The sequence below is a fragment of the Podarcis bocagei genome, assembly GCF_964188305.1.
Source record: "Podarcis bocagei genome assembly, chromosome: 8".
NCBI classification, from domain to species: Eukaryota; Metazoa; Chordata; class Lepidosauria; order Squamata; family Lacertidae; genus Podarcis; species Podarcis bocagei.
In genome coordinates this window covers 8,694,661-8,710,138 of record NC_138133.1, presented here as the reverse complement: position 1 = coordinate 8,710,138, position 15,478 = coordinate 8,694,661, and the positions used below count along the sequence as shown (strand labels likewise).

General features: G+C 46.2%; 2 protein-coding genes across 13 annotated transcripts in view; one reads left to right on the top strand and one right to left on the bottom strand.

Annotated features, from left to right (window-relative positions):
- The window catches only part of LOC308593737 (disintegrin and metalloproteinase domain-containing protein 2-like), a 41,568-nt gene extending 30,976 nt beyond the window's left edge, over positions 1–10,592 (top strand). For all 3 annotated transcript variants that reach the window (XM_081206343.1, XM_081206342.1, XM_081206344.1), the window contains exons 17-21: positions 2,527–2,607; positions 5,250–5,367; positions 6,629–6,788; positions 7,442–7,486; positions 10,491–10,592. In XM_081206343.1, coding sequence (XP_081062469.1) covers positions 2,527–2,607; positions 5,250–5,367; positions 6,629–6,788; positions 7,442–7,486; positions 10,491–10,518 — 432 coding nt within the window. In that variant the 3' untranslated portion in view covers positions 10,519–10,592. The remainder of the gene's footprint in view (positions 1–2,526; positions 2,608–5,249; positions 5,368–6,628; positions 6,789–7,441; positions 7,487–10,490) is intronic.
- LOC308593913 (uncharacterized protein) overlaps positions 1–15,478 on the bottom strand; it is a 31,388-nt gene that overhangs the window by 1,784 nt on the left and 14,126 nt on the right. The window contains exons 1-7 of one of the 10 annotated variants that reach the window (XM_081206719.1): positions 13,783–13,866; positions 13,534–13,610; positions 6,835–6,875; positions 5,978–6,063; positions 2,971–3,044; positions 2,098–2,207; positions 25–978 (exon numbers count right to left, since the gene is read on the bottom strand). In XM_081206719.1, coding sequence (XP_081062845.1) covers positions 2,189–2,207; positions 2,971–3,044; positions 5,978–6,063; positions 6,835–6,875; positions 13,534–13,610; positions 13,783–13,797 — 312 coding nt within the window. In that variant the 5' untranslated portion in view covers positions 13,798–13,866 and the 3' untranslated portion in view covers positions 25–978; positions 2,098–2,188. Of the gene's footprint in view, positions 1–24; positions 979–1,016; positions 1,595–1,938; positions 2,208–2,970; positions 3,045–5,977; positions 6,064–6,834; positions 7,432–13,533; positions 13,611–13,782; positions 13,867–14,070; positions 14,229–15,158; positions 15,221–15,478 lie in introns of those variants that run through there. The other 9 variants (XM_081206717.1, XM_081206718.1, XM_081206716.1 and 6 more) reach the window with 9 other exon arrangements.

Genomic DNA, 15,478 nt, shown 5'->3' with positions numbered 1-15,478 from the left:
GAGATTAGGGAATCCCGGGGGCGGGGGCTCCTGCCTCGCTGCTTCGCAGCACCACCGCCACTGCCAAGGCACTGCCGGGGGGAATTTCCTTCCTCCTGGCGGTTTCAGCCCCCGCGAGAACAGGGGAATCCCGACTGGCCACACCTCCCAGCCAGCCAATCGGCTGGCTGGGGGGGCGTGGCTTGCCCTATTTAGGGCCGGAGCCACTTTATTTGCATATTCATGAGCTTATTTATTATTCATGAGCTTTCCCGGGCCCCCCCAATATTTTTTATAAGTCCGCGTCCCTGCTGTTGCTTAAATGTTGTCACCAGTGCGTATGGTGTCCTAAAGAGCAGCACAAGCAAAAGGAAGAGCACTGGTCTCATGCTTGAAGAACTTAAAATCTAAATTTCCGCTATGAGGAGACAGGTATGATGGGCTGGGAGTGATGGGAGAAGCAGAGATGGTAATCAGCAAATGCAGTTAGACGTTGTTTGTTCATAAAGTATACCTAAAGCGGGGGACGGGGGACGGACCTCAAGGCCAGGGGTCTTAATGCAGCCCTGCAGACTTTCCTGTCTCCTCAGGCCATGCCCCCTCCACAGATCTCACCTCTCATTGGCCATGCCCTCCTGGACTGCTTTTGCTTGGCTGCAACAAGTCCCTGAGCAGTGCTGACGCCTCTTGCTTGCCTGGGTGGAAGAGGGAGAGAAGGGTGCGCATGTGAACCCACACAGCAGGGCCACAGACTTGCACGGCCGGCTTCTGTCACCCCTCTTGTTCCATCCACTTTAGCATATGGCCCTTGGAAGACTAGTGAGGGAACGGCCTTTGGCCTGAAAGGGGTTCTTTGTCCTGGCCTTCAGGTATTGACATGTTTGGCTTCCTTTCAGTTGGGGATGATGCAGTGCCCCTCCTGCCATGGTGTTCTTCCTCCAGTTCTTCCTCTTCCTTTTCCTCTTGCACCAGACTGAGCCCAAGCGAGAGTTGCTACTACTGCTGATTTCAAAGAGGAAGCAAGTGAGAAAATAGCTGCTCAGCATCGCGATTGAGCCAGTGTCACCAACTGGACTCACACACTTCAGCCCCGACTGGGCCAGGCGAGCTGGGTAGCACTTCCAGAGACCACCTTTTACACAGGAACAGGTCAAAGTGCTGTGGACTCACAGCTTAGAGTTGTGAGCACCGGATTCACTCCAACAAGAAGACAGTCGTCGCACAGCAGAGTATAGCAGAGCATAAATGACTCAGAGAGCAGCTCTGTAGACTATCTTCTTTATTCTATCTACAACTATAATACACAACTATATACAGAGCTAAAGGAGGTCTAAGCGAAAAATGCTGAACTGCACTGAGTGTCTGCAGCTGCTCTTAGCAGCAACCTTATCTATACACACGATCTCTCTCTAACACTCAGTCTCTCTCTCTCTCACACTGACATGTGAGGCTGGAGCGGAATAAGTAGAGAGCAGAAAACCGCCCCTCCTCTCTGAAGAATCGGCAGAGAACATCAGCAGATTCTTGGATATGGGAGGGGTGAAATCTCCTCAGCAGCCACTTGCCACTCACTACTTAATCTGTCTGCAGGCTCCATCAGCTGCCCTCTGACTTTCTTTTTTTATTTTTTATTTTCAAAGATCTTTATTGAAACTTAACATGTATACATAATAACCAAAATTCTCAATGATTCCCTCACATAAAATATAATATCTAAATTACAACAGCACAGCTGCATAATTATACACCTAATTATAAAACCCACCTCCCACCCTCTGCTTCCCTCCATAGCAATTTGACTTCTTTATATTTCTTTCTACCTCTTTTTCCTTGCATTCTGTAATAAATGCTTGGCAGGGGGTTGGACGCGATGGCCCTTGTGGTCTCTTCCAACTCTATGATTCTATGATTCTATGATTCTAAATTATTTTTGTTAAATTCTGATTTTTCCTTCTTTATTTGTTTTGTTATTGCTTACATTTTTTATTCTAAGCCTATTAACATGTCATTTTTAGAACAATATTTTGACATATAATCTTCGAAATACTTCCACTCAATTCTTAACTTTTGATTTGATTGATATAATTGAAGTTAATTTTGCCAATTCTATATACTCACTTAATTTACAAATCCACTCTTCCTTTGTTGGTATGTCCTGAGATTTCCATTTAGTAGTAATCACTACTCTGGCAGCCGTGCCCTCTGACTTTCATAGGAGGTGGAGGAGACTGGGAGAGGAAAAGGTTTTTAGGCATTGGTGCTGGACAAGAGGATGGCATTGTGGTTAATCTTGCCCCCCCCCCAACCTCCCACGATAATGCGGTTTTCCTGTAAAAAGGGTAGATCTGGATTAATGGAGGAGGGGGAAATACAAACTACCACTTTGATGCAGATGACGTTGTACATACAATGGAAAAATCTTGCATACAGATCTCGCAATAAACACCTGTCTGGAAGCACTCATAGATGCAGTCTGGTGAATGCAAAAGGTCTGTTGCAGGGCAGCAACTCTTCTGAAAACTGAAAATTGATTCATTTATTTTTAAGGTTTGCCTCAAACAAGTATGTGAAAAGTATGACGTCCTGAAATATGATTGTGATCCTACAAAAACGTGTTTGGGGCATGGAGTAAGTAAAACGAATGTTATATTTTCCATGTTGGTGTTTCTGCTATAAAAAGGAGGGGTGTGTGTTTTCCTTCAGAAACTATTTGGTGTTTTCTTGTGTGCTTGAAATTGGTTGTACATATGCAAAAGATTGAGGTGGTGGAGTTCTGATGTGGTGGAGTGGACTGTCCTACTTCAGACTGCAGCTGGGGAGTTTCATTTTTTACGAAAACCACTGTGTGGGTAGAAAAACTAGCACAGCAAGAAGAGTTCAGGTAATCCTTCTAACTGCTGTGTTAATTTTCTACTTGGAAGGAATTAATATGGGAACTTTTCTTTAAAAAATCCCCAATGCATAGCTTGAAGTGGTACAGCCAGCTCTTACCGCTTTAGGATTCTTCGACTCCATTCTTCATGTGAAGATATCCAGCCGCAGACACTCAGGGTGCTTGACAGTTTCTGAGGGCAGCCATAGAGATAAGAAAACTAGATGGCACATTGTGCCCCTACCTGCTTCCTGAGCTCCTCCAACGTGCCATCAGCGGTGGTGCAAGAGAAAGCCTTTGCAAGGTGTCTTACCTTTGCATCACAGTCCTGAGCTGGGAGGAGAGACAGTGTTTCTTAATCCTTATAGAATGATGGCCTGGGAGGAGAATTTTCTCTCCTCCCAGCACACTGATGGGAAGGGAAACCCCCATCTTTCGCAGGTGTGATTGTATGATTTCATGTATGTTTGCGGGGGAGAGAAATAGAGCTACTTGCCTGCATGTGTGTCTCTGGTCTGCATGTGTACTTTATGTGTGGTGACTTCAGAATTTGCATGATCGCTTTTGCCACAACCACTTTTGGCATGTGATCTGTAGAGGGTTGACCAGTCTTGAATGTAGCCCATGGGCTGAAAAGCATCAGCCACCACCCCTGACCTAAATGCATGCTTTCCACTGCTAATTGTGAGATCAAGGCATCTGTTAACACATTCTAACACATCCATGACTTGGTCGTGGATAGAGGAATTGATCTGGCATACATAACAGAGACTTGGTGGCAGATGGGGCTATTATTGCTGCTGCTTGTCCACCAGGTTTCTCTTAAGCACTGCAACCCAGGGTATGTTGGTGGCAGAGTGTTGGTTATTGCAGCAATTTTTAGGAAGTCATTAGTTTTCACCGGGCATCCTATTAAAGAGACTCAGTTTTCTGAATGCATGTTCTAGAAGTTGGACAGGATTCCTATTGGGGTACCGACCTCCCCACTGAACCAAGAATTCCCTGCCTGAGCTGCTTCAGATGTTCTGCTGGAGACACCTAGTCTGGTGGCCCTAGGGGATTTGAACATCCATGCTGACATGACCTTACACAGGACCGCTTGGGACTTCATGGAAAGCATGGCCTTCATGGAGCTGTCCCTGAATAACTCTGACCCTACTAATAATCATGGGCATGCCTTAGATCTGGTGTTTACCACTGTGGATGTGGGTGATCTGACATTAAGTTCCAGTACAACAAAAGAAGTGCCATGGTCAAATCACTTCCTGGTGCAACTAGACTTCTCTGTGACCCTTCCCCTCTGCAGGGAGGTGGGACTGATTTGAATGGTCACTTAATGGATCCAAATGACTTCCAAAGAGTGGTGGGGGGTGTCTTGTTCCCATGTTGATGGCCTCTCAGCTGATTCCCTCTGGACCCAGCCATTATGGCCAATTATTATCTAGTCTCAGCTCTTCCATTCTTGGGCAAGGTAATTGAGCAGGTGGTTGCTCAACAACTCCAGGCATGTCTAGAGGGTGGGGAACATTTGGATCCCTTCCATTTAAATCAGAACCAGTGAATGTCCTGTGTGAATGTCTGGAAGCGGCTGGAGGATGGAAGGCAGCTAACAGATGGAGGTTGAATCCCAACAAAACAGAAGTACTGGTCCTGGAGGACACGGGGGAGGACTTCCTAGCCCTGAATGGGGTAACTGCCCTTGAAGGACCAGGTGCTCAGCCTGGGAGTCACAGCTGTCCATGGAGGCGCAGGTTAATTCTATTTTCAGGGCAGCTGTCTACCTGCTCAATCTGGTATGCTGGCTGAAACCCTACCTCCCTGCACACTGTCTCACCAGAGTGGTACATGCCTTGGTTATCTCTCGATTGGACTACAGCAGCACGCTCTATGTGGGGCTACCTTTGAAGTTCCAGTTCCAAGGGCCTTCTGGCGGTTCCCTCCCTGCAAGAAGTGAGGTTACAGGGAACCAGGCAGAGGGCCTTCTCAGTAGTGGTGCCCTCTCTGTGGAACACCCTCCCACCAGATGGCAAGGGGATAAGTAACTATTCAACCTTTAGAAGACGTCTGAAGGCAGCTCTGTATAGGAAAGTTTTTAATGTTTAATGTTTTATTATGTTTTTGTATATGCTTGAAGCTGCCCAGAGTTGCTGGGGCAAACCAGTCAAATGGGTGGGGTACAAATAATGAATTATTATTATTATTATTATTATTATTATTATTATTATTATTACTACTACTACTACTACTACTACTTTACCCTTAATTTTATTTTAGACTAGAACTGAGGCCCTACTCAGGAAATAATAAGAATAATAAAGTTTTCTTAAAGCATAATTTTCTTTATAAAGCACCTAAGCAAGGAGTAAATGTTTGCTATTCCTCCCCCTCCCCCCTTCAGATTTGCAACAACAAAAGAAACTGCCACTGTGATCCAGGATGGGCACCTCCAAATTGCAAGGAAAAAGGAGGCCCCCTCGGAGGAAGCATTGACAGTGGGCTTCGCATGCTGGCTTCTGGTTAGTAAAAGCAAGACCCTCCATCCTGACAAACAGCTCTGCTGCAGTAGTTTCCAAACTGTTTAGAATTAGGACCCACCTTTCACCTCAGCCTGAAACCATGGGACTGCGTTTGATTTTTGTTTTAAGCCATTCATTCCCCTCTTTATTCTTCCCTTGAATTTTCTGTCTTTCTCAAGGCAGAAAGATGAGAAGTGACAGCACATTAGCTTAATAATCACTCCTTCTTCCAAAGGAACTTTAAGATTGTAGGCTGTGTGTTTATAAGAGTCAGTGCGAGTGAAATGTTTTAGAATTCTTGGTACCTGAACTAAACTGCAATTCCCAGGAAATGGGGGAAGGGTGGCAGTTAAGCTGGTATAAAATTGGTATATGTTTTCAGTATAGACATAACCCCTCTCTCCATCCCTGTATTTCTAGTTCTCTTTAAGCAAATGTTTTAGTACTACTGCCCCTCCCTAAACCAGGCTGTGATGGACTTGTGGATTCTGATGTGCCAGCTGAATCCCTGTGGACTAGTACAAAGTCAACGTGGGTGTACTTGCTGATGTACGATTAATTGGGCCAGAACAAAACTTATTGGTGCCAGAGTAAAAAATCCAAACAATACCTTCTTCTTCTTGTAATAACCCTGGACCACAGGAGACACTTTACCAGGAGACACTCTTGCCCAAACCCCAGTGAAAGGAACAGGAGCTGTACATGAGGATAGCACTTAGACACAGAAGAGAGAGAGAACACTGCAGAGAAAGAGGTTAACACATTCCTAGTGCTATCCAGTTACTGCTTTTCTGCTGTAAGCTGCAAGCAGAACTGCAACTGATTTCCTACATCTTTAGTAGTAGGGCATTTTTCTATGTGTATAACCTGCTATGTTCTGCTGACACCTGTGGATTTGACATAACTTCTGTCTGCAGCTTCACTGTGACCTTTGTGAAGGATGCCATTTTATAACCCCATTTTATATATATTTTTAAACGGTCTTTTAATTTAACACTTTTCCAGCTCTCCATTTATTTTTTAATGAAAGAGAGGAATAGTGCTGTAAAACTGTGTCATTGCATTTTTATACCACAATAATGCTAAATTAAAAAATAAAAAACCTTTCTAGTTGTTGCTGTTTTAGCAACGTGGAAAGAGTTTACTTTCTAATCTTTAAAAAATCCTATAAAATTGGAGCATTGGGCAGTGCCACGCTAAAAATGCCTAATGCGGCAGCTCTCCTGGTTCAGTCTTTGCTGTGAAATTTGTTTCCATCTAGATATTACAGAAAGAGCCATCGAAGACAACATGCGGACGTGGGTGCTTCTGAGCATATTTCTCTTTCTGCCCATTGTGGTTGGGTCAGCCATCCTGATTGTCAAATGGGCACGAATCAGCAACTACTTCATAGAGGACAGCGGGTCCCTGGGTGATTCTGAGTAAGTCACTTTGGCCACAGTTTATCAGGGCCTGCCCTGTACACACCTGAAATCTTCTGGTCCATCAACAATTTGGTCAAGTAAGACCTGCAACAGAATGCAATCTTTTTCAGCCATGGCCACTTCCACATGCCCTTTCCCCTCTCACCCACTTTTGCATTGGGCTGTGGGTTTTTTGTGGGGGGAAGTCCCTTGCTTAGGGATTTTTCCTAATTTTTGTTGTATTTCTGCAAACCTTGGGGTTCGTCTGAGCCTGCTGATGCGTCAGAGCTGCCATTTCAGCTACATAATAACACAGATAGGAGTTTGCTGTTCATATATATCGGGGGGGGGTCTGTATCCCTCCAGATGTGGTTGGCCATACTGGAGGGAGATGATGTCCAACACTAAAAGAAAGAAAAGCAAAGATAGGAAACCTGTGGTCCTCCAGGTGCTGTTATACTGCAACAACCCATTATGGCTAGTGGTCAGGAAAGACGGGAGGTATAGTCCAACAACCTCTGATGGGCCATAGGTTGCCCACCCCAGTACATATAATAATAATTAATTTTCAGACTTTATAGTAAAGCTAACTCCATGACAAAGCCGAGGTATGCTTATCTGTATATAATTGAGGTTAAGTACCGGTAAACTTAATTCTCTTTACATTTCAGTTCTTATACTAGATCCGATGAATATAGCACGTCAGACAAAACAAGGTAAGCTTCAACTAACTTAAAGCATACTGATTAAAAACAAACTAACTTTCCTTCCAGAGCTGGTTGCAGTCTAGAAAAGGATCACTCCCTAATTTATTTCCTCCCTTTGTGGTAGCGAAACATGGATTGAATTGCCTTGTTTTTCCCACCAATTAAGGAAGGACTGGGTTTCTCTGCAAAATCTGCATTTCCTTCCAAGGAGCCTCAAGGGAACACACAGTAAAATAAGACCTGAAAACAAACATGGGCAGAGCAGTCTTTTACTCTGGTTACCCAGGGGTTGTGCGTGGGGGTGGCCAGAGAGTGATTCTGTTATTCTGCCAGCAAAGTAACTGTCATATCTACTATTCAGTCTCACTCTACACCAGTCCAAAAATTAGAAGTCAGCTTGGGATGTGAGGGCGATCTGGCTGCGACATCTGTCACCCCATTGATCGCCAGGGTTGATTCGGCTGATCTGGCGGCTAGGCGGGTGTCCCCTTCCTCCCTCACCGCTCCATGTGCGTCCCTCCCGAAGCTGCGCACTCGGTGGAAGAGGACGACCATCCCAGATAGAAGGAGTGTACCGTTCTTCGGTCAAGGGTATACAATAGCTGCGCTCCCCTGCTAGAACCTCCAAACAAGCTCAAAAATTAGAAGTCAGCTTAATAGTCGCAATAGACACAGCATTCCTGGAAAACCATCAAAGCTTACCAATCCTGGACTCCACCAGCAATGATGCCCACAGGCTGCCCCCACATGCACCACTGCATCATCAGACACACAGTGTGCATTACAGTGTCCCCCAATGGCACAGATCCAGTGGCACAGCCAGCAGTCAGCCCTCTACTGCTTGTCTCCAGGCACCCCTACAAGCCAGACTGCTTGAACTCACAGCTGTTGTTCTTTTAGCACAACACACAAAGGGGAGGAAGGAGAACCCCCACAACACAGCACCCATATAGCTCTGGGCTTAGAAGGCCTTCAAAGAGCATTCACATTCGTCCTGAGCCGAGACTAAGGTTCAGGGCCCACCCAAGGTCATCGAAGGCCAAGAGCGGAAGATGCAACAGGCAGAGTCACAGACACCCTGCCACAGCCATCAGCCTCCAGTTGATCACTGGCACTGAGTGACGGACTGTGATGCAGAAAATGAGAGTTTGTACCACATCAAGGTTGAGGTGGAATTACCCTTACTCAGCTTTTGTATACCTAACTGGGGGGAAATCCAGCAGTGATGTCAGGGGTAAAAGAAAGGGAACTTTTAGGAGGCTGCTGACATGGATTCCAGCCCAGGGCATTTCCTGAACCAGTCAGCCAAAGCAACACAAATGGATGGCACAGCTCATGGGGCATTGATTTTCCCTCAGACCCTCATCATTAACACCAAGAGGAGTCCGTCAATACCTTAGAAAGTGGTACTATAGACAGCAGATTATTTGGGCAATTTCTATATTAGGGCAGCAGCTTGATGTTAGGAACCCTTTTGCTATAACACAACCCCAAAGAGGTGGGCCTCACTTGTGGTTGACATGGAACATGAGTTGGGAAGGATCATACCGCATGCAGGAATCAATCGCACAACCCCAAGCCTTTCTAAACAAGGAGGAATTTTGCTCGGAGGGGACTGTCAGGCAGGATTCCAAAGAATTTAAAAAAAAATGTTCATGACTTCTGCTATTCTATGGGGATATATGACTATAAGTCTCCTTAAATTATAGATCATAAATATATAAATACTACAACTACAAACAAAAGACTCATTAAATACTGTCCTATTAATGACAGCAATGTTTGCTTTTTCTTATTTTCTTTTGAATTTTTGGTTTACAACATTATACATTATTATTCATCATTACTCAATTTTAACTGTATTTGGTCTGTTTAAAATATAGGATAGTATCCATTCTAATTATTTAGATACAGTGGTGCCCCGCAAGACGAAATTAATTCGTTCCGCAATTTTTGCCGTCTAACGAATTTTTCGTCTTGCGAAGCACGGTTTAAACGGTTTAACAAAGTCGCAAGAAGTTTTCGTCTTGCGAAGCAAGCCCATAGGGGAATTCGTCTTGCGAGGCAAATCGCGAATGAAAAAACCTTTCGTCTAGCGAGTTTTTTGTCTTGCGAGGCATTCGTCTTGCGGGGCACCACTGTACTGTTTTCTCAAATCGCGTGGTTTCATCAATTCAAAAATGTTAAATGGCACACCTAAAACTCTGCCAGCCTTCACCAGTGTGGTGCCCTCCAGATGTTTTGGAGTGCAGCTCCTGTTGGCCTCAGCCAGCTTGGCCATTTGATGCCAGGGCTGAAGGGAGTTGTGGTCTGAAACATCTGGTGGGCACCACGTTGGTGAAGGCTGAGCAAAGCAGTGACAGGCATTGCTTGGGAAACTGTTTCATAACAGCAGCAGCACTTCCAGGCAAAGCCCCACACTAGATCTTGCCCCACCTAGGAAAGGTACAAAGCAGAGCCAGTCCACCCAAGAGGCAAGGTAAAGCAACTGCCACAGGCAGCAGGATTCATAGGGGCAGCAGATCTGGCCTCCAAAGTACGCATCACCTGCTGCTGCTGCTGTGGTGGCAGTGACAGCACTCCTTGGAGGCCGGATCTGTGCTTTCTTTGGCAGCCCACCCCCCATGCCACCTCTACAGCGGCCTCTTGGTGAACAGGTCTCCTCCGACTCTTGTTCCCAATGCACAGCTTTATTCCCCCCAGTTCCTGATGTAGATCTTCACTCAGTCCTTCCTCCCTGACAGGCAGGAGGTGCCAGTTTGCGGTTTGCCTTAGGGGCCAAAGTGTCTTGGGCCAGCCCTGGTACAGAAATTTCAAAGACAATGCAGGGAGTGGAGAGGCTTCTATGGGAGAAGATGGCTTTTCCAATCTCTTCTCCATCTTTCTGGGTGGTGCTAAGGAAATGCAGATGCACCATTTATTTTTTTGCCTCATTTTGCGGATTCTCCTTATTGTATTGCTCCATCATGTCTTCTCTCCTCTCTCCCTCCTGCTGCCCCTATCATGTGAATAGCTTGAGCAACCGAGAAGACACAACGTGACCAGACCTGGGCCAGGCTCCTGCTGTTTATATGACTTGTAGCTGCCTAATAAATTACTGCTTGCTTATACAGTACAGGTGAAAAGTATTCTGTGAATGGTTCTCCAGGTCCTTCTTTGCATTTGTATACAGCATGCAGGGGCTTCATTATGGGTTGGCATCAGCAGGTGCAAGCTGAGACTGCAAGTCCTGCCAGTTACCCATCAAGGTAAAGGTAAAGGGACCCCTGACCATTAGGTCCAGTCGTGACCAACTCTGGGGTTGCGGCGCTCATCTCGCTCTATAGGCCGAGGGAGCTGGCGTTTGTCCGCAGACAGCTTCCGGGTCATGTGGCCAGCATGACTAAGCCGCTTCTGGCAAACCAGAGCAGTGCATGGAAACGCCGTTTACCTTCCCGCCGGAGCGGTACCTATTTATCTACTTGCACTTTGATGTGCTTTCGAACTGCTAGGTTGGCAGGAGCTGGGACTGAGGAATGGGAGCTCACCCCATTACAGGGATTCGAACCGCCGACCTTCTGATCAGCAAGTCCTAGGCTCTGTGGTTTAACCCACAGCGCCACCTGCGTCCCTGTTACCCATCAAGCAAAGTTTGTATTCTTAGGCACATATCCAAGCATTCTTCACAGCTAAGGTTGCCCCCCCCCCCAACAACCAGCTCTTAGGCTTACCAGCTGCGTGGAAAGCAGAAATGAAACCATTACAGTGGTACCTCAGTTTACAAACTTAATCTGTTCCGGAAGTCCTTTCTTAAACCGAGGCACGCTGTCCCTAATGAGGCCTCCTGCCGCCTGTGCCCTTCCACCGTTCTGATTCCGTTCTTAGACTGAGGTAAAGTTCGCAAACACTACTTCCGGTTTTGCAGAGTTCGTAAACCGAATCATTTGTAAACAGGACTGTTCTTAAATCGAGGAACCACAGTACTTTGTCCCCTTCTTCCAGCTTTACAGTGATTTTTGTTTGTGAATGAAACTTTGTCGCCTCGCACACTACTGCTAAGACAGGTGATCTGGGAGGGAGGAGCAGAATGGCAGCGCAAATCTTATGTCCCAGCCAACCTAATTTACTGAGGACAGCTCCTCTTTTCTGGTACCTGTTCTGGTAATTTGGGTTTGAGGACACATTGAAGCCTGGCGCAAACACACAAAAAGGGTGGCAAAGCAGGGCTGGTGTGGCCTGGGAAGACGCTCAGATCTAGAAAGCCGCATGTGACCTGGAGCCTGAGGTTCCCCATTCTGGGTTCCCTCTAGTCAGGCCTCCCGTTATCCAGAGCCACCAGCCTGATGTCTATGGAAACTACAAGTCAAACAGCTGCGCTGGCAGCACCACAGTGACCACCCCAAGGCACAAGCCTGGGCAATGTGTCTGGAGGTCCTGGGGTGCCCAGATGGCAGGGTCCCCCTCTTGGCCTCACTGATGAGGCCCAAAGGAAAGCACTAGCTTGGTTGCAGGAGTTGCCAGACGGAGGTGTACAAGGTGCCATCCAACCGTTTTAGAGACTGCACTCTGGATTTGTGTAGGGTTTCTCCTGAGCATTCTCTTCCCCGATGATGCCTTGCAAGAGATTTCAGATCAGCTTTCCTTCTCCTACATACAGGGAACTAGGCAGAGGGCCTTTTTGGTAGTGGCACCCACCCTGTGGAACGCTCTCCCATCAGATGTCAAAGAAATAAACAACCACCTGACATTTAGAAGACATCTGAAGGCAGCCCTGTTTAGGGAAGTTTTTAATGACTGATGTTTCAATGTATTTTTAATCTTTTGTTGGAAGCCACCCTGAGTGGCCGGAGAAACCCAGCCAGATGGGAGGGGTATAAATAATAAATTACTACTACTACTGCTACTACATACCCTCCCAGGTTTCTGAGCTACATCTGCCCCTCATTTCCCATGCACATACATACATACATACAATCAAAATTACAGAGTTGGAAGGGACCAAAGGCTCATCTAGTTCTAGTGGCTCATTTGCAAAAACCAAGCCTCTTTTGTGCCCCCCCCCCAATCCACCTGGCTTTTGAGGTCTGCCTGCAGCTCTGCCTCTCCTGCTCTACCAGCCCCAGTGCTTTGCTGCTTCTCTTCCAAAGCAGCCTGCAATCTGGCCCTTCGCCACGCCTCTCCGCAGAAAGTTCTCTGTCCTGCCCGGCCAGCCCTTCGCCCGCGGAGGTGGCCCCGCACCCTATTCCAGTTCCTTCTTTCCTTCCTTCCCTTCCCTACCTCTCTCTGGCTTCCAATTCCTTCCTTCCTCTCTCTAGCTTCCTACTCCTTCCTTCCTCTCTCTGCTTTCCAATTCCTTCCAAACTTACTTCCTTCCTTCCTTCCTTCCTTCCTTCCTTCTTTCCTCCCCTCGTTCCTCTCTCTGGCTTCCTGTTCCTTCCTTCCTTCTTCTCCCTGGCAGCCAACTCCTTCCTTCTTTCCTTCTCTCTGGCTTCCAACTCCTTCCGTCTTTCCTTCCTTCGTTTCCTTTCCTTTCCTTTCCTTTCCTTTCCTTTCCTTTCCTTTCCTTTCCTTTCCTTTCCTTTCCTTTCCTTTCCTTTCCTTTCCTTCCTTCTATTCTTCCTTCCATCCAGCCTTCCTTGCTTCCTTCCTTCTTCTCTCTGGCTTCTTTCTTTCCTTCCTTCCTTCCTTCCTTCCTTCCTTCCTTCCTTCTTCTCTGCTCAGAGAAGGGCAAATATATTGGGCTGCTGCAAACTTCCACTGAAGGAGTGTGAAACACAAGGATGGGGATTGGAGAGACAGGACATATACTGCATGTACTTTTGTGAAACATCTGGTACCTGGATTATGCCAGAGACAGGTTGCTGCTAGGCTTGACAGATACCGTATTTTTCACTCTATAACACGCATCCGAACATAACACGCACATAGTTTTTAGAGGAGGAAAATCCATAGGCATGCCACCCGTAGGCATTCCCTCCATAACACGCACAGACATTTCCCCTTACTTTCTAGGAGGAAAAAAGTGTTATGGTGCAAAAAAAATACGGTAATTGACTTAGGCTGTTGGAATCTCTTACCTGAGCCCATAACAGGTGCTGAGTATTGCAACAGAGTTTGGGAACCCTTGTATGTATCCTTGATAGAAGCATTCGTCCTAAAGTTGTTTTTTAAAATTAGAAAAAAGCAATTGATGCAGCATTTACACAATTGAAATTCTCTATTAACTAGCCTTACATGCAGTTTTTAAGCCTCCCCCTCCTACCCAGTTTCAATTCACCCAGAACTGTGCTTCTAACCATCTTCCATTCATTCATGTCACCACCCACCACATAAAAGGCCATAGATTGTTTAATCAGCCAAAGGCTTGGGAGAAGAGGAGTATTTTCTTGCCTAGCACCTAAAAATATGTGATAAAGGTACCATGTGAGCCTCCCTGGGAGAGCATTCCCCAAGCAGGGAGCCACCGCAGCCATTCTCATGTAGCTGCCGTCTAGGTGAAATTAAAGGACCCCTGGGTGGCACCTATGGGATGCGCTCATCTTGCTTCAGGCCGAGAGAACCGGCGGTTGTCTGCAATAATCTAAGCTAAAGGCCTTTCTCTCAGTACCCCTTACCGCCTTATGGCGCCTGCAGCCTTATCAGTTTCCCTCTCTAAGGAGGCTTCTCCCATGTCATCTCTCTTTTCCTTTCAGTGCCTTTTAGATTCATCCATTTTTAATCATTCCTGGAATTTTTTCCACCATGCTGGTTTCTTGGGAAGTTCCATTGTCATATGTGTTGGCATTTTTTATTGTGTTGCTGCTGCTGCTGCTGCTGCTGCTGGGCTTCTTTGAACCCTTGTAAGTCATTCCGGGAACTTGCTGCTGAACAGTTTGGGTAAGATGTTTCCTAAGAAATAAACAAACAAATCTTTTGTCGGGCGCTTTTGTCTAGAGCAATCATAAACTGAGAATTCTCATACTGCCTCTGACCTTCTGGACAGTTCTGAGCAATATAAGACCAGTGGCCCTGTTGAGGTAGTAGTGGACTAGAAAAGGCCCAATCTGATCACCTTCTGGAGCTAGCCATTATGGACTCCTGAAATCAAAATCCAGTGCAGATTAGTAAGTGGCCTGGGTCACGTGTCACGCTAAGACCAGCCATGGTTCTCCAGGGTTTCAGATGGGGTCTCTGCCTAGAGACACTGGAGAATGAACTTGGGACCTTCTCCATGCACAGCGCATGCTCTGCCACTGAGCTACAGCCTCCCCATTGTGGAAAGGTTTGCTTTAGCAGAGTTAAAGAATCCCCTTTATAAGTTTATGCAGCGATCAGCTTGTTGCTGACTCGTCTGAGTTCTACTAATAAAGATGCCTTCCTGGTTAAAAATCCCTTTGAATCCCTCTTAAAGAATACACACATGAATCTGATTCATGTTAATATAACACTATTTTACTCTCAGATTCATTCAGGTTTACAGAACTGGACCTGAAGGCAGGCTTAGGTTACATAACAAGCAAATAAACTATACCAGAGGGAGCTGGTCCTGAAGAGACTGCAACTGAGCAGTTATCTTTCAAAACCACCAGCAACCGACAAACTGGTTGTCACAGCTACTGGTTAGAACATGGAGGCCGTTAGTCCTCTGTTGAATGTTGCACTTGGCTGCACCTTTACATCCCACACCCAGAAGCCAAAGGGTTAAGACTAGGGGGTCACTTACTGTTGCTGCAGGTGAATTGTGTATATCTTCTTTTTTATTGTAATAACGTAAGTCTGTGTGCTCTGGACAATTCAAAAGAAAACAAAACAATCAGAAGGGTATGTTGAAACAGTACTTTTACAAATGAAATGAACACTCTCTATTGAGATGTATTTGATGACGGCAGAAAAGCTATGGCAGGGATTGGCTGAGCCTCTTTATCTCAGCAGGCCTCCTGAGAAGACCCTGAAAGCCCTGCCTGGCCTCTTTACAGCTGCCTTGGAGAGGGGCCTGAAAGGCTCTTAAGGATTGCTGCTTTTGCTGCTGCCCAGCGATTGGCT